A 20,965-nucleotide genomic window follows, 5' to 3' on the forward strand; every position below is an offset into this window, starting at 1 on the left:
TGCATGCCGGTGCAAGGTTTCCCGTCTGATGGGTCGAGCTCATACGGTGACGCTAACCCTGAAATAGCATATGGGAAGAGCTTGTCATTTTGCTTCCGGTTGCTTACTGGCCGTTGTGGCCATGCGAAAGAAGCACCGCCGAGACAGAATAGAAGCTTCTTTTCGGCTGCAGCAATCCCCATTCCGCATGTCCCGCAATCCCGCAGACGTGTTTTGTCCCACGTTCCCAGCGACCCCCTCTTCCCCCTCGTCACCCTTATCGCCCTCGTCACCGTCCTTCTCCTCCTCCTCACCTCTCCCCTCTTGGCCTGTCCTTTTGAAGTCTCAATCTACGTCGACGCGTAAAGGCCCGCAACGACGCCACGTTCACTAAAACCACACACTCGTTTAGACCAACACGCCGCGCGCGATTTTTCTGTGCTTTCTCTCCCACATACAGTCCCGTATTCCTATTATTACCTTCTCTTCTGAGCCTGTCTCCGCCTCTTGCTCTCGACCTCAGCATCTAACCCTCGACACCTGTATCTGCACCTGCAACCCCAGCTCTATTGGAAATAATGGACCACATGCACAAATACAGGCACACTCATGTCGCGATGCGACAGGTCATTCCTCCCCCCATCATTCCTCCCCCTAGTGCGCATACATCCACAACTGTCTGAACAGTCTCTGACATATGCTACAGCCTCGACCAAGGCGACCACGACTTCCACCACGACCAGCCACAGCACCTCCTCGTCGTCTAGTTCCACGACTACATCAACTACCACTACCTCAACCTCAACCTCGTCGACACCCGTCACGTTCGCAACTACTCCACCCAATTCGCAGAGTTTAGCCCCCAACACATCTCCTGTTCGTCCGCTTTTTAGCTGTCAATGATATGCGCTTATATGCTCGCAGGCCGGCGTCGCGACCTATGCCGGCAATGGAAACAACTCTCCGCCCAAAGGAGCAGCGACCTCCAACTATATGCCCATCTTCAGCACTGGTGCAACTGTTAGGCCTGGCAGCATTGCGGGTGCACAAGCAACTGGCGCTGCCGGAAAGTCATCTACGACGAGCGGTAGCATGAGCACTACCACAATCATTGGTATCGCCGCAGGTGGTCTTGTAGGCGCGATAATTGTCGGCGCGATTATCGCATATATTATTGTATGTGCCCTTTTGTTCCATATGTTCTCTCTTTATCTGACCTGCTCAATAGCGACAATGCCGCCGACGTACCCGGGCGGAAGCGACATTCGACCGCAACTCGTTCATCCGGAATTCGGTTCTGCTCGATGACAAGAATGAGAGCACTACCTCACTGGCAATGGACGAAAAGCTGCGTGGTAGCGCAGGCTTGCTGGCACCACAACCCATGCAACAGTCAAACTCGAAGTTGGCACCTCTGGGTGTTGGTATTGCCGGTGGACCGCGGCCTCCGAGTATGATCCAGCGGCACTACGACGCGCCGGCTCTTCAGCCTGGGCAGTACGCGCAGTATCCTGCGCAGCCGCCGAGTGCCTATTACCCGCCGGGGGGCATGCCCCTTCGGTCACCCTTCGCGAATAGTCCTGGAGGGGATCTCCCGTCTTCTCCAGCCGATTCATTCTTCACGCAAGCGCAACTCCAGTCCCAAGGCGGCAAGTATTATCCTGGCCAGTACAGGCAGAACAACATACCTGGTACCCCGGTTAGCCCTCCTGATCTTGGACGTACGCCTACGTACAATAACCAAGGCACCGATCACGCGGATCTTGCTCGTGAACCGAGCATAGGCACTCCAAGATCTGGTCGCGGTCTCAGTGTCACCCCCTTCCAAGCGCAGCAGTATGCGGAGATCTCTAGGCTTGTCAATACGCCGGTTGCTTCAAGCCCGCCCATGCCGCCCAACAAGGACCATGGTGACTATGACCTTCCGGCAAGGAGTGTAGCTTCTCCGCCTCCTGCTATGGGCAGACCTATGGACATGTCGCCTTCAGGTTTCCGCTCCCCGTCGCCCCCGTCCCCCATGGCACCTCCCAGGAACCTTGTCTCACCATTCCAAAGAATTGATTCGATGCCCCCAATGCTCCCTCCACTCTTGAGTTCGCACACATCCGATGCCTCACTTTCCGGATTCAGTTCTGACAGGAGTTTGAACATGCAAGGGCGATCGGGGACGCCGACTGACCCGAACCCGCAACAGTATTTCACCGCCACTCGCACGACGAGCCCACAGCAACTTCAAGATGTGCGCTCGAACTCGGGCTACCCTGCGCTGGTAGAGCCTAACCACTCCCCTCGGACACCACAATTCCACAGTGGCGTCTCTACAGCGTCGCATTTCGGGGAGGCTGGCAATTTCAACAGCGCAGGCAGCCTGAACAGTCTCGCGCAGAGCCATAGCGGAAACAACCTGTCTGTTCCCGGTGCGGAGCCTACCAGACGTCTCAGTGTGAGGAACTCAGTCGCGAGCGACGCGAGGTACAGCATGTATGGCGAGGACGATGTGTATGGTGGTATTTGAGCCGTGCTCATATTGTGTCAAACAACGGTAGGATATGGTTATGAGCTTTGCATTCTGTCCCCTGGTACCATGTTTCTCGCGGTGCCGGTCCTGGTGACGGCTGTCTCCCTTTTTTGTGGCCTGTCCTACCACCGTTCAGTTTCATTTTCAATTTTTTCAAGGACTGGCTCGTCCAATTTTCTTCTTCACAATGTCTCTCACGCCGCTGAAATGGGCATATATCCCTACTTTACTTACCCTTTTGTGGAGTTTTCCGCATGTCTCTCGTCTTATGTGTGGAGAGCGAGAAACCCTTTTTCGAGAGAGATCACCAACCGTTAGGTACAGCCATACACATTCCAAATCGGATTTGAATCCGTTTACTATGTGAATAACGCGAACGCGCGCCTGGGATCTACGCCCGTTGAATCTTCAGCACCCTTACCAACGACGATGAGTAGGAGAAATCATTACCTGCACACCTCTATTACAAATTGTTGCTATTGTGTTCCTTTAACGTACTACTGGCTTTCGGGCAGCGTCCTGGGCGTTAAAAGACTGTCATCTTCTCTCGGCCTCTCGCCGAACTTCGACGAACATGTTCGCGTTCGTCATTACATCAAGCCTAATTTGCCGCCTATTCTCTGGTAAAACATACCGCCAAGCCCCTACGGCTTGAGAGTCCTAGTTCCCACCACTTATCTTTCAATCTTCTGGATGCTTGTTCCTTGGCTTACCTCCTCGGCTCTTGTCAGATAACCCACACCGCTGGCCACCGATAATATCGGTTGTTTCGGTTCCCTTGAATTATTGAGCTTTACGAAGGGCATTTGCTTGTGATTGCTTGGATTCTGAAATAATGGCCTTCGCGAAGTCAACTCTGCGGTGGACGATTATCTGCTTGGCACTTGTCAGATATAGACTCAATCAACTCTATAACACAAGGATGAGGGCTCTGCTGCTCTTGACCTCAGCAGTCCAAGCCTGCTTCAATTTGACTTGAACGATGAAGGACTCGTATTGTGATGTGCTCATTATTGGTGCTGGTCCTGCGGGAGTCATGTGCGCCAATGCACTCGCACGTGAAGGTATCAGCGTTCGCGTCGTCGACAAGCGTCCGGAGAACATCCCTGCAGGGCAAGCTGACGGTATTCAGCCCAGGACGATCGAAGTTCTGCATGTAAGTATCCTTTGCATACGCGTAAAACAATATCTGACATATATGACCGCAAAGAGCTATGGTCTAGCTGACAAGCTGCTCGCCGAAGGTGCTCATCTAAATATGATGGTTAACACATTTCTAGAATTATAATTGATCTGACCGTCTTATCAGGCTTACTATAATCCGACTCCCGACGGCAAAGGCATTGAAGTATGCTGCTCGGGTTGTTCTTAATTATGACTTGACCAAACATCATTAGCGAACATCTCGCGCCCCTGATGTAAATGCCCCTACGACCAGGTACCAGTACAAGGTGTGGCATATTTTTGACTGCATGATTCAACTGCTGGAGCAGATGGCGGCATCAGATCACGCTCAACCAAACCGCGATTGAAGATCTATTCTTGAACTCCATGAGGCAGAACGGGCTGCATGTCGAGCGTCCTGTTATTCCGACCAACCTCAAAATTTCAGACGATGAGACGGTGCTGAATGATTCGAAAGCTTATCCTGTGGAGGTATGTCATGTTTGTGCAGGCTCACATTTCATTCTTGCTCATTTGACAAGGTCACCTTGCATCGGTTGTCCGGGCCCGAAACTTGCACCATGAATGACACCAGCAGTCACACGAATGTCGTCGACCCAACTGTCGAACTCGCCGCCGACAATGAATTGGACGAACGCGTCCATGCTAAATACGTTTTGGGTGCTGATGGTGCTCATTCATGGGTTCGCAACCAGTTAGGCATCAAGCTTGAAGGGGAACATACCAAACACATCTGGGCGGTAGTCGACTGTGTTCCCGAAACAAACTTCCCTGATATCCGGAATCGGACAGCGATACATTCGAACAACGGAAGCTGTATGATCATCCCTCGCGAAGGTATAGCTGTCCTTGTCGTGTATAGTACGGCTGCTGATGGCAGCAGGTGATCTCGTGCGTTTATACATTCAACTGGCGGACGCAGAGGATCTAGCAAACGGTGGGAGGCTTGACAAGTCGCTGGTCACCCCAGACCGCATCATGAATGTGAGGCGGACATACAGTATCAACCAATGACAACCAATTGTGGCTGACGTGTACCTCAAAAGGTCGCCAAGAGATCCATGTATCCTTACAAGATCGAATTTCCGCACGAGCCTATCTGGTGGACCGTCTATATTATCAGCCAGCGTGTTGCAACACAATTTTCCGTCAAAGAGCGAGTGTTTATCGCCGGTGATGCCTGTAAGTATGCCTCGTCATGCCCGTTTTATATCTCATCAAGTGCATACTATTAGGCCACACCCATTCGCCCAAGGCTGTATGCAATATGTGCGCTTTCTAGGCTGTATCTGACAACCTAAAACAGGGATTGGGTATGAATGCCAGCATGAATGATACACATAATCTGGGTATGTGCCCTCGATTCAATGAGCTTGTGCGATCCTTGATCCTTAACAGCCTGGAAACTCATACACGTATTACGGGGCTGGGCGTTTCCTAAACTCCTCGAGACGTACGACTTAGAACGGAAGAAGTTTGCCCAGGATCTCATCAATTTTGACCGTAAACTAGCGGACATGTTCTCCGGGAAGGCAGTCACTGCAGATAACATGGATGGAGTATCTCACGAAGAATTCCAAGCGTAAGTAAAAACTGACCCGACCGACACTGTGTCCCTGAGTACCGTCAGGCTTCTGAGAACCGAAGGAGGATTCACCGCGTCAGTGGTCTGCAAACACGTGCTCTATCAGGTGATAACAGCCAACACAGAGGAACGGGCATTCAATATCAACCTTCTATCATCACCCAGCCGGGCTCCACGACATCTGGATCAGGGATCTTAGTTGTTGGTCAACGCGTGCCTCCCCAGGTTATCTTGAGAGTTGCAGATTGTCGACCATTTGAAATTCAAGATCTCCTCAAGAGCGATGCCAAGTAAGTGCTTGGTCAGGTGCTGGACTTATGTCTGGAGTATTCTCAATCTCGCTCAGGTGGAAATTACTGTTTTTTGTAGGAGATTGCAAGGTGGGTTCTTTAATGACACCGGCCGGGCATGCACCGATATTCTCGTAGCTTGAGAAGCAGATTGCCCTTGTCAATGCTGTCGGAGAACATCTACAATCACCTTCGAGCTTCCTGAAACGATATACGCCCAAGGAGGCTGCTGCAGATGCTGTCTTCCTCATTCTTTGGATTGCGCGAACTCAGAAAGAAGTTGCAGACTATACGGACGTGCCCAAGGGATTGCGGTCACACTGGTCAACGTAAGGCTTACTTCCGAGGCAGACCTAGGCTGTTTCTCACCTCACTTCAGAATTTACACTGACGACGTTGCTGTCGATGGCAAAAAGGGTGGGGATGCCTATGAGAACTATGGCATTGGGCATGCAGGTGGGGTTGCTGCTGTCCGTCCCGACGGATACGTCGGGTATGTGGGAAGCCTCAAAGAGGTCTTGGATGGGCATCTTGATGAATATTTCTCCGGATTCATGTTTAGCTCTCTTTGAATGCTGACTCAATTTTCCTTGGCGGGCTAGATCCTCTGTGTAGCTTCGAAATATCTCTGGACAAAAGAAGAAAATGTTCTATTGAGGCGACATGAAGTGATGCATTGCATCTCTGATGGTATTCCGGAAATGAGATGGCTCCACTTCATATGATAAGACTGCAAAGAAGCTGAACCCTCCGCCGAGGAGATAGGACAAAGTAAGCTTCGGCTATGTTCGCAGTTAGCTGTGCAAGAAGAGTTACGCGGAAGCTCTACAAACGCACGAGAAGGATCCGCGGGCCACTTTGCCTGAAACGGTTGGTGCAGGTCAGTGAAAGGGCGTTTGCTGGAAGATTACATATCGGCAGTCCCCTGGCCCAACCGCACAGAGATCTTCTGCATCTTGGCGCACTGTACGAGATGACACCTGTTCTGTAAGTAATCTCCCACGTCCCTGACCGCTCATTACGTCTTAGATGACGTTGTTGGCCAACATTTGCCTTGTTCGAGCGGCTACCAGTCCCGATTCCCGTTGCTGGCATGAGAGTGACGGACGGCGTTCCTTGTACAGCGTATCGTATTTGCCTAAGATGGATAAAGTCACAGAGAACTCCTCCAAGCATGTTGACAAGCTCCTGGAATATATCATACTGCCGGCTGATCAAAGCGATCATATGGTCGCGTATGCGCTTGCGCTCTAACCCCAAGTTCCTTGGGTGGTATTCTCTTCCATTTTACTCCGTGTACCGTCGTGTTGCTTGTCCTGGACAACTATTTGTCCTATATAGCTAAGGTCAGCAACCCCATTCAATGTCGACAACGCATTGTCTCGACTACTAACCTGGACACAAGGACACTCCATCATCGAGCCCTTTCGCGTCTCCAAAGAAGCTCGTTATAATGAAGGAATCTCGATGCGATGTTTTGATCATTGGTGCGGGACCCGCTGGGTTGATGGCTGGGAATGCGTTGTCTCGGGCAGGCGTTAACGTCCGCATCATCGACAAGAGGTGACCCAAACGCGTGCTCCATCGACACCGAGGACTAAACCAGGACTGTATAGGCCAAATAAAGTCATGGCAGGCCAAGCCGACGGAATTTCACCGCGCACCATCGAAATGCTCCAGGCGAGTTCCAAGATGATTGGGGGTAACTCGTATGCTCATGTGCTTCAAGAGTTACGGGATGGCAGAAAGGCTGCTTGAAGAGGGTGTTCAGGTTCACATGCTTGTACGTTCCAGCTTACCTGCACCGTGACTCCGATTATAATACAAATCTCCAAAAAGGCCTTCTACAATCCCAGGCGTGATGGGAAGGGTGTCGAGGTACCCGCGATTTATTCCGCTGTTCTCAAGCTCTAAGTAGTCAAACAGCGAACTTCTCGGATCTCAGACGTCAACGCACCAACAGCGCGGTGGCAATTTGAGGTCCGCGTTTGACGCGACCCATTCGATGACATGCTGATGAGCTGAATGCAGATTGCGCTTCACCAAGGAAAAATAGAATCCATCTTCCTGGAAGCCATGGAAAAGCATGGTCTGCTCGTCGAACGCCCATACTTCCCAACAGCATTGGAAGTGTCGCAAGATGAAGCAGAGCTCAAAGACCCTACCTCATATCCCGTGAAGGTCAGGAATGTGTTCATATTGGCCACAGACGACCCTCTGATCTCCATTCAGGTTACCGTTCAGCGGGTGGCGGAACCATCGGTCAAGACCAATGGTGACTCGCAAGCATCTCACAATGGAGTCCAGAGCAATGTTTTCGAGTCGAACACCGTCATTCAAGCTGACCGACCCGAAGAAACAGAGATAATTAGGGCGAAATTTGTCATTGGCGGAGATGGCGCACATTCTTGGGTCAGGAAACAGCTTGGGTTCAAGATGGAGGGAGAGACCACACAACACGTTTGGGGTGTAGTCGATCTCGTGCCGGAAACTGACTTTCCCGACGTACGCCATCGCACGTTGATCCATTCCGATGCCGGTAGTTGCATGATTATCCCGCGTGAAGGTGACGAAGTTCGACTTTACATCCAGTTGATCGAGGGGCTGGACAACGGAGTTGAAGGAAGGCTTGACCGATCCAAGGTCGGGCCGGAGAAAGTCATGGCAGTGGGTCTATCGTTAGATGACCACGGCAGGGAATGTGCTGACGCGAACGGATAGATTGCAAAGGAAGCCGTCAAGCCTTGGAAGATGGATTTTCCCAACCCCATCTCCTGGTGGACGGTTTACGTCAGTAAGTAGGCACTATTCCAATTTTGAGTCAAAAGCTCACAAAAATTGCAGTTGGACAAATGGTTGCAAATCGATTCTCGGCGCATGAGAGGGTGTTCATCGCTGGTGACGCATGCAAGTACTTTCTTTTCACAGCATATATGCGGCTCATTGTACGGCAGGCCATACGCATTCGCCAAAGGCGGTAAGTGCCATCATGCTCTATCTGGGACGACCGCTTAGGGTGTGCGTAGGGACAAGGAATGAACGCCAGTATGAATGATACGCACAACTTGTGTAAGTGCCCTGTCGTCGTATCTCCCGTGATGCTCATCCTACTCGAGCATGGAAGATCGCCCATGTGCTGAGGGGATGGACTAACATCGATATCTTGAAGACGTATGAATTCGAGCGGAAGAAATTCGCGCACGACCTGATCAACTTCGACAAAAAGCTCGCGTCCATGTTTTCTGAGAAAGCCATCAGCGAAGATAACCTGGATGGTGTGGCCCCGGAAGAGTTCCAAGAGTAAGGAAACCCTGTTAGAAGAACTTAGCAAGTACTGACGGGGAAAAAGTCTCTTGAAATCAATGGGTGGCCTCACCAGCGGCATTGCGATCGAATATGCTCCTTCGCTTATAACGGACAACACCTCACAATCCTTTGCGCCTGGACTGATGATAGGCCAGCGTGTACAGCCGCAGATCGTCATGCGTGTCGCAGATTGCCGCGCATTCGAGATGCAGGACCTTATTGTCAGCGACACCAAGTGGAAGCTCCTCTTCTTCGTTGGCGATCCCAAGGTTTGTCATGCCGTAGAATTGCGAGATGGGAGCTGAAACCCTTTGTAGCAAGAGAAACAGGCGGCGATTGTCAAGCGTCTTGGTGAATACATGGATCGACCAGATTCCTTCATCAGCAAGTTCTCGCCAAAGAATGACAGGCAGGCTGTGTTCACCATGCTGATCGTTTCGTCCACGCCCAAAGATGAAGCGGATTACACCGATATTCACTCGGGCTTGCTGACGCACTGGTCTAAGTGAGTGGAGTTCGACGCGATCAAATACGCCTCAGCCTGATATGTCTGCAGAGCATTCACAGATGACATCTCCGTCGACAGGAAGAGCGGGGGCCGGGCGTATGAGACGTATGGCGTGGGAAAGACCACTGGCGCGTTCGCTGCTGTTCGTCCGGACGGATATGTGGCATATATCAGCAGCCTCGAAGGGGTTGTGGACGGCACCGTCGACAAATACTTGAGCCGCTTCATGATAGAGCAACCGTGATCTCCCTGTCCAGGATTGTCTTCTTCCTCCAATGGGTGGATAGGAAAAGCGCTTTTAGGTCGAAAGAAATATGTAATGGTCTGGAAATTAGATTCAGTATGGCTACAGCTCGTCACGTGGACGCTGAGATGGTGTTGCTAAGATCTCAAAGAAAGGTGTTAAGGAATCGAAATTCAACGTTCCTGTAGCATCATCTCAGAGCCGGCAGACACGGAGATCGTGGTGCACTGACCGTCATACACAGTTCGCTCTCCATCCTTCCATGTCACGACCTTGGTCTTGTCCGTCCCAAGGTCAAGGGCCTCCCCTATTGATTGGTCTTCATCCTTAGCGATGGCGAAGTTAATGCGCTTGTGGAAGTTTGCCCCGAGGACGCGCCACAGTATCGGCATCTGCTTCTTGTCTGTGAGCAGTAATGCCTTCGGCTGCTTCACCTCTTCCTGTTCAGTTGGTCTGTCAATCAAACGGTAATAATGTATGGCAAAGCAGCATACATCATCAATCCACTCATTGACAGCATGCATCCCCCTCAGCACTTTGACCCGATTCGGCACCTCACTCTTAGCCCAATCGATAATGGGGCCCGCTGTCCTTTCCTGCTGGTAATCATGCGCGACGCCCTTCAGCCCCCGCGGGAAGGACTTGAGAGTGGGAAACCCCTTGATACCCTGGGAACCGCACAGAGGTTTGTTCTCCTCTGCATCGCAGTCGACGGCGTAGAAGGGGATGAGAGGAGAGAGGGATCGGGCTGCCCCTTCATACTCTGGCGACATCTTTTGGCAATGCTGAACGTCATGTCAGATATTGAATACCACAGAAAACGGGGAACGCACACCACACCATGGCGCTACAAACGCGACAATGCTCGTTTTCTATGAACATCGTTAGCAAAAGCTGGACGACAATGCCAAGATGGGACGCGCCTCTTCAGAAAGAACCCGATGAAAGTCGGAGCTGCGCAGCATCTGGACCGGGCTCTTGGAGTTAAACAGCGCCCCAAACGTAAGTTCCGCACAGGCAAGAAGGACCGTAGTGAGTGCAATTGTTGTGCGCATTGTGAAGTGACCGAGAGGCAAGCTGGGGATATAGAGGTGTGTGCGGAAGGTAACGTGCAGAGGGCAGCTTACCAGAACGCTTTCAGGGCCACGTCGACGTGTCGACATAACCGCGATCGGGCCGACGCGCTTCAGCCGGCACGATCACCTTAATTGTCCGTCTGGAATGTCTCATTTCTCATGAACGATACATGACATACATGTAAACTACATATCAGGAGTCCGAATGCTCATCAATTTCCCCCTTCCGTGAAGCATCTAACTGTTAGCAGTAGTTGCAAACCCGACCCGCCTGTTAGTCGTATCATATACGCTATAGAAGCGCTCCAGGAAGAAATAGCCATTAATGAAGTCCAAGCCCTGGCCGGACTCCGATCCTAGATCCGAGACAATCGAATAGTACGCATTGCGCGTCCCGCCGAACTGCTCATTCAAGCTCTGATCGAGCAGCTGATCGGTGCCGGTGAACTTGAAGGTCGTTCCGCCGATGTTGAACGCTAGGGGCTGGAGGGTCGCTACCTGATTGGCGGGGACCTCAAGCAGGCCTGAGTTCTGGTCTACCTTTGATCCGGGGATAGCCTGCATGTATGCCTGGAAGGCGTCGCTAGCGATGAGCACGAGCGTCGTGCCAGTGTCGACGATGCCTGCGGAGCTCAGGATCTGCTGCCCGCCGTAGGAGATAGTCTGGTCGATACCCCAGTAGTTGCTGGCGGGGGAAGTGCTCGTGATCGGCGTGTAGGTGACATCGCTCGTGATGCGGCTCTGGTCGATTCCGCCGAAGGTGAGTTCGCCGTTGGGGGTGCCAGAATGCGTGGTCGGCGCGTAGTAGATCCCGATCATCTCGGTTTGGATGGTACCCTGCTGGTACAAGTTGTCCGTCACGGTGGGCACTGGCTGTCCGGAGGAGACGGTGCTATCTGTCAGGTCAACAGGGCCGATACCGATGATGCCGTCGACACCTTGGAAGCCTAGGGAAGCTCATCAGCGACTGAGGTGAATGAGATACGTGTGAAATCTCACCCTCATCAGTGGAGGCGACCCCAATGGACTGGTTGTTGATGACGAGTCCGCCGCCCAAGTCGACTTGGTCGGTATACTCCTCGCCAGAGAACTGGCCCGAGCCGTAGGAAACACTAACCGTCGAGCCCGTATCGTTCGAGGTGGAGGTAGGATTGTACGCCGTAGCCGCACCACACCAGGTGTTGCTGCTCCCTGTATCGATGAGCAGGCTGTAGGTCGTAGGCGGGTTGCCGATGTTGACCGCCATAGTGTACGTCTGGAGGATATTGGTCGCGCTCACGCTAGTACCGTCGCTCGGCATAGCAGCCGCCTCCAGCAGTCCCCCGATGCGAGAGAGTGTGCTGGGGGCTTTGCCGTACCGACCTGCGACGAACTCGGACGCACGGATGCGGTCGTTGTGTGCCAGGCCGATGGCGAGCTTTGGCTCACGCAGCTTCCGCATGGGGAGCTTGAGTGGGGCGCCCGTACCGGCAGCAGGTGCCTTGGTATGAATGGCGGCGACGTGCTTCTGCGTGTGGGACATGTTTGCTTTCGAATGCTAGAGATAGATCTGAGGTTGTGGAAGAGGGAGAGAGGCGAGTGGGTTTGTGCATGAACCTGTGACGTCTGGACGCGTCTTATATCCCCTCGAGGATCCATGTGTTAACCATCATGTAGAAAGGAGCAGAGGATAGAAGACAGTTGAGAGGAGAGGGGCCAGAGCCAGGTAATGAGGGGCTCCGACCGTCCATGGTCGCGAATAGGGATACGCACAGGAGACGAGCAGGAAGCACCATTATGCCCGGAGATAACGCATAATGTTGTCGTCCCTGACGATCAAGTGCGCAAGCATGCGTCATACGGGGTTTACACATGACAGTCCAGAAGTCTAAGTCATGGTGCGGGGCACGCAGACAAGTACGTAGTGGAGATGGAGTCGTGGTTGGGGATTGCGAAGGCGACCGGCGGGACGACGGCAGGCGAGCAACTTCAACATCCTGTGCTGCATTTTCCGGCGGATATATCATTAGGCAATTGCAAGCACACTGCAGTACTCCTGCGGAGTGACCAGCTAGGAGAAGGAGAAGCTGGAGCCATGTGCACGGGAGGGAGATAAGGTCGTCTGCTCCTTTTTTGGCGCGGTTGCAGCGGCATTCAGTCCGGTCTGGTGCGAGAACAAGTAATTCCGGCGGTTTGGCAGATACGACAGACGATCAGCTGTAAAGTGAACTCTCCGTGGGCTAGAAGCTGCGTCTCGCAAGCTGATAATGAGAATTCTCAAGTGCATGAGCAGAAAGGAGAAGAGAGTAATAACGCGCTCCGAGTCGATGACGTGTCGGGTGCAAGTCAATTTAACCGCAAGGTCCTTTCGCGCTCAAGTCTATTCCTGGGACCTTGGGACCAGGTCTTACAGGCAAAAATTACATCGTTTTGGTCCCGTCGTGCTGTGCAGAAGCACATCACGTGACTGTTACTGCCAGTTCATCTTGAACTGAATGCAGGGTGGGAGGGGGGTGGGTGTGGGAACTGCTAGAAAAACCACGGATTTGATCAAAATTAAATGCTGAGGGCCCTTGTCCAGCAACAACCACATCTGGTGGCCTTTCGCAGACAGCTGGGACCCCTAACACCATGGCTGTCCATGAACATCCACCATATGAATTTGATGTTAGCTCAGGGACCACTGGGTCCTAATTGGTGTTTGGCCTACAACCATGTGACATTGGAATCAATTCATAGGGCCTTAGGATCCTAAAACCATGATGCATCCACAGAACCAAAGGTCCCTTCTCTCTCTCTCTCCATCCTCCACCATCTCCTCACTGGTGAGTACATGCAGGTGAGTCCCCTAACCTCACTACTTATTTACTAACTTGTCTTTAGATAATATCGACATTACTTGGCCTCCTCCCCTCCCTCCCAATAGAAGATGGTGTGGGGAGGGGGGTTTATCCCAAACACTGCATGCATGGCTTGATCATGCTGCAGTGTTTTTGTCTCATGCACACACACAGCTTGACCATGCATGCGGCCTGTGCGGGGTGAGTCTGCATGGCAAGGCCATACACCTATCCCTGTCCAGGCACAACATATTTGGAGGGAACTTCATGTACAGCTTGACCATGTACCATGTCCCTTTCAAATATGGACCACTTTTGAGGGTCAATGCATGGCAACGTGTACTCTACACCTCCCAATGAGGCATCAGGAGAAGGTCCACTGGAAGGGGAGTCAACAGAGGTGGCCCATACTTTGTAGCAGGTATCACTAGATAAATCAAGTCTAATTGAATCCTTGACTCTGAAGGTAGAGCCACTCAAATGCCAGTCTGAAGGTCCTGTGTGGGCTCTGAGGCTGGACACAGCAATCCAAAGGGAGTCCAAATGAGAGAGAGAGTAAGGAATGGCTGAATTAGGTGAATGAGAGGTATTTGAAGGTTGAAGGGGTCAAATTGAGGCTCAGATCTGTCTTAGAGAGAGAGCAAGACTAAAGAGTGACTGTAGAGTATAGCAGTAGTTATTAGGGTAAGCTAGAGAAACACCCATCTTGAATGAGTGAAGTAGTGGGTAAGTGAGAGAGGAGTCCAAGAGCCCTATCTGAAGTACCTGAGTCCACCTATATACATTTGGAGCAGTTTGGACCTTTGGACTACTACTAATCTATGTGTAATCTACATTACCTAATGCTATGTCTAGGGTCCACTTCTGGCTTTCAATAGTCCGGTCCGGCTGAGTTCAAGATGCCATTTGAAGAGGCATTCAAATGTTGGATTTGAGCTCAAAACTTGGATGTGCAGCACAAAGGCCATGCATCTGATCTTTCAAAGTGGTATGAATGGCTCAGTGGGGTCTTTGTGCGCCCTGTCAAGCTATGGACTTCATGGAGTGCACAGCTAGACCATGCACCCATTCCCCTGGATTCAACACACTGTATGGGAAGAGGTAGGGGAATGGGGTTGTGGGAGTGAATGCTCAGCTGGGCCATGCATCCTCCTGTCCATGCTGATTGATTTCCATTAGGTGGGTAGTGTATAGATGGCTGTGAGCTGCATATGAGTTTGGGATGGTAAGATATGGGCACCATCAAAGACCTGATAGGTAAGGTTCCTGATGTAGATAATTACCATGTTATACACAGTAATAAAAAATTATGCCTTCTTCTCATTGAAAAAAAAAACAGTTCACATGTACTCCACACTTCACAGGTTCCAGTTCTGACAATCACTTTGACATAGAAACTATTACATCATACAGTTATCAATACCCCCAAGCAATAGACCAACTATCTATCCTCTAACTTGACTTCCTTCTTCAGCCCAGGAAATGTATGCTGCATGACTCACACCCAGTTTGCATAGGGTCTGTATGCATAGATTGACTACACCCTGATTGGATTGGAATGTGGGTTTCCTCTGGATACTGCTTACATAGACTAGATCCCAATGCCTTGGCATCCATCCAGCACACTCCAAGTCAATGATGCCCAGCAAGTTGCCCAGCCCATCAACCAAAATATTATGTGGGGTGAGATTGCCATGTGCAAATGCTGAGAAGTGATGTAAACAGATGCTTCCCTGTGCTGCAGGCCAGCAGGCACCCTCATGCACCCCCATGCATCCCCATGCATCCCCACACACCCCCAGACACCCCTGCACACCCCCATGCACCTCTATGCACCTGTGCACAAGTGCCTCCAGTGGTGACCCAGTGAGACCCTGACCTTGCCTCCTTTTAGGTCTTGCTTGGCCCATTTTTGCCCTTTGCATCTCACCTGCCAGTGCCTCTGGACCAGTCCACCACACTCCTCCATGTATTTATACACCCTGTCTTGTGTCTGACCATGCATCATGATGAAATTGAGATAGCTCTGAGCCATGCCATGCAGCTCTTCAAGGAGATGAGCTCTTGAGGCAATGCTATGCCCCAAAGGGAGCTGTGCAAGAGAGCTGAGCAGCTTTTTGTAAAAGGAGTGTGAGAGCCCCATGAAGAGGAAATCACAAGAGAAGGGACTCTTTCCAATGCACTATTCCAGATATTGCTGGGCAATGGAGATATTTATGAAGGAGATGTTGACATTGTGGACATCAACAATGATCATGCTGGACCTCAGGACTGCCACCACACATGCCCCATGAAGAGGGCCAGAGATGTGCCAGAGGAGGAGGAAAGTGGGATGACTACCCCCACTAGTGGCAGATGGGACAGGAGTAAAGGGAAGGACCAGAGTGGGGATGGGCACCATGGCCAGCATCAGCCAGACAGACACCTGTTGGCCAAGAAGGCTTGTCAAGATAATGTGCCTCCTGCAGCTGCAGAGACAGACAAAGGCAATAGGACCAGTGTGTTGGTTTTGGACTTTCATCTTGACCATATGCTCATGCTCCATCTTTGGTATTCTCAGGTGCACAAGGGGAAGAAAGAAAGGCAGGAGATCCAGATGAAAATGGTCACAATGATGGAGCAAATGGTTGTGCAGGTGCACCAGATGTTTTTGTTGCAATGTCCCATCATGAGAACTTACCCAGCATCCTAGAGTCTATGGTAACGGAAATGGGAATAGGATGAGACAGGGGGAGGGTGCCTCATTCTGCATGGCATGCAGTGCTAGCCATTGATGGCAACAGCATAGCCCATACAGCAAGTTCACTGCCTCCAGTGATGACTTTGGGTCATTAGCCCACATCTCTCTTCATCATGCTCAAGTGCAGTGCAAGGCTGCAGGATGCCTTAGCAGTCTCTATTCCAGCATACAATGATGCCCAGCAGCTACTCCTCAACCTTCCGCAAACTGCACCTGCCCAGCTTATGTTTGAACAATGCCCTTGGCTAGTGTGTTTCCCTGCGGCCAACCTTGATGCTCTGAAGGAGGAGGACATCAAGACCTTTGTTTCCTCAGCCATGAATGATTGTGGTGAATCCACCAAATAGCAATTGAGGCCATTTCACCTCCTCTGGCACCCCAACAAGTTTGTCAAATACCAGCCCCATTTCTTGCTGAAACAGCTTGACAGTGTTAAGGAGGGTGTTGTCAGGGCACACCATCTAGCAAGCTCAAGATCTTGTATTGAGGGTGAAGCTCCAATCTTGGTGTAGCCCTGATGCCTAAACAACCCAATATTGAGCATACCAGAGCTCAGTTTGGGTTATTGTGACACCAGGTGTAGTGAAGGGGAATAGCAAGGGGATGGTCGATATCATCAGAGCATGTCAATATCCAGGAGCACTAAGCATCTTGCATGCTATTGAGTGTCTCATGTATTCTTGAACAATATCATAGAGTCCTTGGCCATGATGGGAAAGGGGAGTAGGATTGAGACAGAATCAAGGGCATTGGTAATCCATCTATATGACCACTGGCCATAGACTGGATCTGTGAGCTGTTGACTTGCCATTGAGAAGGGGTTTTGTGAAGTGAAGAGGGGTGCAAGACTCTTGAATCAAGATATCATGAGGTGTCAAGAGACAGCTGCCAATATTGTCATGACTCTCAGAGCATCAGTTTGGGGAGTTGTGGACATCAGTGGGGGTCAACACCAACTGACAGGGAATGCTGACTAGGCTTCGTCCTATTGCACATATTGGCTGTCCATATAGCAGAGTTCCAAGCATTGAGAAAGGCAGCACATAGTGAGCAAGAATGCAATACTGAGGGGCTTGTCCATATCAAGGGGAATTGGCTGTTCAGCTGGGCCAAAGGTCCAATATCATCCCAACATAGGGCTATTGACCAGAGCTCAAGTTGTCCAAGAGGAGGACTTGGCATATCAGTTGAGCAATCAGCTGCTCAGAGAGGTACAACAAGTAAATCAAGGTAATCATGAGTGGAGGATGCTCTCTCAATGTTGATATTGAAAAGAGGGTCACACTATCAAAGCACACTCAGCTTCTCAAGGGAGATCAGTCATAAGACCAAAATATTGACTAGACAGTGGAATTCCTGAGAGATCAAATCTAAGGAGTACATCACAATAATGGGCAACTCTATCTATGAAAGGGTCAGAAGCAGTTTGAGATTGTGGCTGATAATCTGTACAGGAGAGGTTACCTCAGGGCAAGCCTGTGTGGACTTGATGCCAATATGGCAATACCATCTTGATATTACCAATGAGCCAATATTGTGAGAACTTGCTTCTTGATGCTTTCTTGGTCTTTGATATTGCCAAACCCTGATATCATGACTTCTCCAAGTTCCTGAGCAATCCTGATAAGTGGTCCCTGACACAAGATCACATGTGATACTATGGGAAGGTGGTTGAGATAGGAGTGCACCCTGGTATGGTTGTCAATCAATATTTGCAATACTCTTTGATATCATAATGAGCCTTGAGCAACCATATGTTATACCCAATCTTGTCTGCTATCCTTAAGATGCTTGTCCTTAGCATTGAGATGCTTGTCGATAGCATCAATATCACTTTGATCCAGACTGAAATGAGGTGACTCCTGACAGGTGTGAACTGCAATCCTCAAGTTCTCAATGAGCTCAAGAACATGTGACTGTCTGTCACAAGGAAAGAAGGGTCTTATATATCCTAGGTACTTGGTGATCTGTACCATAGATAGTAACTTGGCTCTTTTGAGGACTCCCCATGAGTGAGCTGTCTTGCTGTAATGTGGTGCAGTACAATGGTGTATCAACAGTATGGTGTTATATTGTGGAAAACAACAAATAGTGAGGGTTCTTGAGAGATGGGGAAGTAATGAGGGGAGTTCAGCTCTCCTCTCTCTCCAGGGGGCTACTACACATATAATATAGACAAATTGGAAGTGGAGGCAATGGAAAATAGAAGTTGCTGTGGAAGAAAGGTGAAACCAATTAGGATGAGACAAACCCCCTATATTGGTCTGGCAGTATCCAGATACCACACATAGTCCCATACTTGTCATACATTGTGACAAATGTATCAAATACTGATGGTACTAACCATCTACAATACAACTGTGGGGAACTTCAGACAGTGACTGTCCTCAGTTACCATTGGCATTGTAGAACAGGTGTTGCACAGTGTTTGCTGTTGGGATACTGCTGCCATGCTGTAAACACTGATCATGCAGGAATTCCATCTTATAGTCCATGGTAAAACATCAAAGTCAGTGGTTGTTGGGGATTGGTGGTTGTGTGGTGGTTTTGGACCTTAGCTAGTGTGAAACAGCAGTGGTGTTGTCATTTCCTTGCATCACTGCATGGTGTCATTGCATGGTGTCTTGCTTGCAGGCCATTACCTTCTGTGGGGAACTTCTGTTGAAAGGCCATCCTGGCCTTACCACAGGATGAACATGGGCCCTGTCATTACAGGGATGAGGTAATGCACTGGTGTTGTGGGCCTTGGGCACTGTGGTTGTGATGCATTTTTCTTCCAGAACCATGTGAGGGCACAGTGGCTGTGTTGATGTGCCATCATCTAAAAAGCATTGCAGAGGCACTTGTGATCTTCCATTCATTTCCCTACCAAGCACAGCCACCAAATCAAGTGGTGTTGACTGCATGCACCTTTGTGCACCTGTGCACACCTCCCCTCCAGCCTCCTATCACTTGCCCTCCACTCATCATACTTACAACAGGTGTTACAACTTTTAGTCCTCCTTCCCAAATTCAAAGATTCCTGCTGGACATGTGCTCCCCTCATCCAACTCAAAGGCAGATGTAAGCTATGGATAATCCAAGTGACACTGGTTTGTGCACCTCCCCTGATCTTTGGTCAATGAAGGGTGCATCCTTTGAGTTACTGCTTGACTCTGAATGCAAGCTCTAACAAAACTATCAAAGATCAAGTCATCATGGCATTGGTCATCATTGATCATGGAACATACACAGATATGACTCTGTTGCAAAACATACCACAATGTTGGGACCCAACCCACCAAGTCACCATGCCACACAATGCTCCTATTGCATCTTTCTTTTGCTGGCTGGTGGAGCTTTATCCCTGACTGGAAAGTGGAGCCCCTCTAGCATTCTTGAAAGAAGAAACATGGCAAGGCATGCTTGTCAATTGTGGCACAAGGCTTAGCTGCAACAAACTTGGTTGTGTCACACTAGAAAAACTGTACCAGTATGTTGGCAACATCATGGGGGTCCTCTCCTGTGTGCCTCACACTCTCAGATGCTTCTGCCAATCTCTTGACCTCTCTCACACAAGCACTGCCCAGCTGTTGAGGGACCTGGCCAAGAAGTCTGATGCCCTCTTCAATATAAGCTTGGACTGGACTTACACTTTCTTGGTTGCCAATATTCATATTGAGACTTCATATGGCCATGTCAAGGGCTCTCCATTGCCAGGAGTGCTCAATGACCAGCCTATCACTAGCAGAACTTGCACTTCTCCGACCAGAGAGGCTGAAGAGATTGACACCAATGAAATCAGCCTTATGCAAGCCCCACCTCAGAGGGACTGTGACATTTTCTATGGGGAAATGGGGGGTGACAGAGATGGCCAGGGTATTTGCTATTGAGAAGATCCTGACAAGGGGACAATGAAGCAGATGAAGGAGGAAGAGATGGAGAGGCAGTGGAAGCAAGCACAAGTGACATTGAGGAGGGAGATGCAAAAGGAGAAGAAGATGGAATGTCAGAGCTTGCAAGCACTGGTGCACATTTCCCCAAGCAGTGACACCTGAAAGAGACAAACATCTGGGTTGCCAGCACATCCCAAGATTTCCAGGTGGATCTTGAAGAGATGCAATTGCCCATGTGGGTCCCATCTTTTGGCATGCTGGATGTAATGCAAGGCTTCACACCCTTGCCTCTGGTCCTTCACAGCCAAGAGCCAGAAGAAACTCTGCCACAGGTCCTTGGGAAAAGAGGCCAACCCCAGATTGAATTGGTTCCTACCACTTTTGCCCAATCTGACCCTGCAGAGGAGGCACTCCTCTCCCATCTCAAGTCTCACCAGAATGCTGGGATACAGGATCTCCACCTGGGCTCTGGTTGTCAGAAGGGACTTGCCTCAATGTGCAGCCGGTAGCTCAGCTCCTGGTTGTTCCAGCAGGCTCAAGTGTTGGTGCTTGGGAGAGATGTCTGTGCCCACATGTTAGCCAAACTTGTTGGTAAGGGGAGCATTGCAGAAGCAACCCTCATGAACAATTATGTTGCCTATGCCAATCTGCAGAAGATTTGGCTCAAGCACAAAGGTGATTATCAAGGTTGCTATGTTGTCCTGAAGCAGTCAATGGACTAGAGCACCACAGAGAAGCTCAAGAAATTTGGAGGACTCACTGATGGTGGAGATTGTGAGAAATGGTGGACTGCAGAAGCTCAAGCTGGATAAGGGTATGACACTCAGTTAGCTTCACAAG

General features: G+C 50.4%; 7 protein-coding genes across 7 annotated transcripts; 3 read left to right on the plus strand and 4 right to left on the minus strand.

Annotated features, from left to right (window-relative positions):
- The first annotated feature begins 249 nt into the window (after nt 1–249).
- Nucleotides 250–2,852, plus strand: DACRYDRAFT_115072 (uncharacterized protein). The gene is made up of 4 exons (XM_040769927.1): nt 250–636; nt 686–855; nt 904–1,155; nt 1,208–2,852. Exons 1-4 carry the CDS (start codon nt 558–560, stop codon nt 2,492–2,494), a joined length of 1,788 nt encoding a protein of 595 aa, XP_040630619.1. The 5' UTR covers nt 250–557; the 3' UTR covers nt 2,495–2,852.
- Nucleotides 2,853–3,479: 627 nt separating this feature from the next.
- Nucleotides 3,480–6,129, plus strand: DACRYDRAFT_115073 (uncharacterized protein; the record flags this gene model as incomplete). Its single annotated transcript, XM_040769928.1, has 16 exons — nt 3,480–3,653; nt 3,708–3,761; nt 3,807–3,845; nt 3,895–3,948; nt 4,004–4,153; nt 4,204–4,519; nt 4,566–4,666; nt 4,729–4,864; nt 4,918–4,940; nt 4,989–5,031; nt 5,081–5,264; nt 5,313–5,342; nt 5,393–5,557; nt 5,614–5,647; nt 5,696–5,886; nt 5,937–6,129. The coding sequence occupies 16 exons, from the start codon at nt 3,480–3,482 to the stop codon at nt 6,127–6,129; spliced, it is 1,887 nt and encodes a 628-aa protein (XP_040630620.1).
- Nucleotides 6,130–6,483: 354 nt separating this feature from the next.
- DACRYDRAFT_21204 (uncharacterized protein) lies at nt 6,484–7,115 on the minus strand. The gene is made up of 2 exons (XM_040772286.1): nt 6,947–7,115; nt 6,484–6,900 (listed from the first exon to the last, which is right to left on the minus strand). The coding sequence occupies exon 1, from the start codon at nt 7,109–7,111 to the stop codon at nt 6,947–6,949; it is 165 nt and encodes a 54-aa protein (XP_040630621.1). The 5' UTR covers nt 7,112–7,115; the 3' UTR covers nt 6,484–6,900.
- Nucleotides 7,116–7,295: 180 nt separating this feature from the next.
- Nucleotides 7,296–9,615, plus strand: DACRYDRAFT_105885 (uncharacterized protein; the record flags this gene model as incomplete). The annotated part of the gene is made up of 13 exons (XM_040768157.1): nt 7,296–7,340; nt 7,397–7,435; nt 7,484–7,537; nt 7,589–7,738; nt 7,790–8,224; nt 8,279–8,351; nt 8,402–8,455; nt 8,512–8,534; nt 8,584–8,626; nt 8,674–8,857; nt 8,907–9,132; nt 9,181–9,368; nt 9,420–9,615. The coding sequence occupies 13 exons, from the start codon at nt 7,296–7,298 to the stop codon at nt 9,613–9,615; spliced, it is 1,710 nt and encodes a 569-aa protein (XP_040630622.1).
- A 42-nt stretch (nt 9,616–9,657) lies between these two features.
- DACRYDRAFT_93990 (thioredoxin-like protein) lies at nt 9,658–10,612 on the minus strand. Its single transcript, XM_040777191.1, has 5 exons — nt 10,539–10,612; nt 10,449–10,487; nt 10,110–10,400; nt 9,848–10,055; nt 9,658–9,797 (listed from the first exon to the last, which is right to left on the minus strand). The coding sequence occupies exons 1-5, from the start codon at nt 10,578–10,580 to the stop codon at nt 9,718–9,720; spliced, it is 660 nt and encodes a 219-aa protein (XP_040630623.1). The 5' UTR covers nt 10,581–10,612; the 3' UTR covers nt 9,658–9,717.
- A 316-nt stretch (nt 10,613–10,928) lies between these two features.
- On the minus strand, nt 10,929–11,991 carry DACRYDRAFT_49429 (aspartic proteinase precursor; the record flags this gene model as incomplete). The annotated part of the gene is made up of 2 exons (XM_040774898.1): nt 10,929–11,638; nt 11,691–11,991. The coding sequence occupies 2 exons, from the start codon at nt 11,989–11,991 to the stop codon at nt 10,929–10,931; spliced, it is 1,011 nt and encodes a 336-aa protein (XP_040630624.1).
- Nucleotides 11,992–12,194: 203 nt separating this feature from the next.
- On the minus strand, nt 12,195–12,729 carry DACRYDRAFT_21206 (uncharacterized protein). The gene has a single exon (XM_040772287.1). It carries the CDS (start codon nt 12,695–12,697, stop codon nt 12,308–12,310), a length of 390 nt encoding a protein of 129 aa, XP_040630625.1. The 5' UTR covers nt 12,698–12,729; the 3' UTR covers nt 12,195–12,307.
- Between the last annotated feature and the right edge of the window lie 8,236 nt (nt 12,730–20,965).

This window comes from Dacryopinax primogenitus (assembly GCF_000292625.1).
Source record: "Dacryopinax primogenitus strain DJM-731 SS1 chromosome Unknown DACRYscaffold_5, whole genome shotgun sequence".
Lineage (NCBI taxonomy): Eukaryota > Fungi > Basidiomycota > Dacrymycetes > Dacrymycetales > Dacrymycetaceae > Dacryopinax > Dacryopinax primogenitus.

Excerpts from the sequence above, each read along its gene's own strand:
- DACRYDRAFT_93990 (XM_040777191.1), bottom strand. The coding sequence starts at position 10,580 with ATGCTGCGCAGCTCCGACTTTCATCGGGTTCTTTCTGAAGAG. Across the intron at positions 10,056-10,109 it reads TCAATGAGTGGATTGATGAT|GAAGAGGTGAAGCAGCCGAA; the intron begins GTATGCTGCTTT and ends CCAACTGAACAG. Across the intron at positions 9,798-9,847 it reads AGAGCGAACTGTGTATGACG|GAACGTTGAATTTCGATTCC; the intron begins GTCAGTGCACCA and ends ATGATGCTACAG.
- DACRYDRAFT_21206 (XM_040772287.1), bottom strand. The coding sequence starts at position 12,697 with ATGATATATCCGCCGGAAAATGCAGCACAGGATGTTGAAGTTGCTCGC.
- DACRYDRAFT_21204 (XM_040772286.1), bottom strand. The coding sequence starts at position 7,111 with ATGATGCGGACGTTAACGCCTGCCCGAGACAACGCATTCCCAGCCATC.
- DACRYDRAFT_115072 (XM_040769927.1), top strand. The coding sequence starts at position 558 with ATGGACCACATGCACAAATACAGGCACACTCATGTCGCGATGCGACAG. Across the intron at positions 856-903 it reads TAGCCCCCAACACATCTCCT|GCCGGCGTCGCGACCTATGC; the intron begins GTTCGTCCGCTT and ends ATATGCTCGCAG. Across the intron at positions 1,156-1,207 it reads CGATTATCGCATATATTATT|CGACAATGCCGCCGACGTAC; the intron begins GTATGTGCCCTT and ends CCTGCTCAATAG.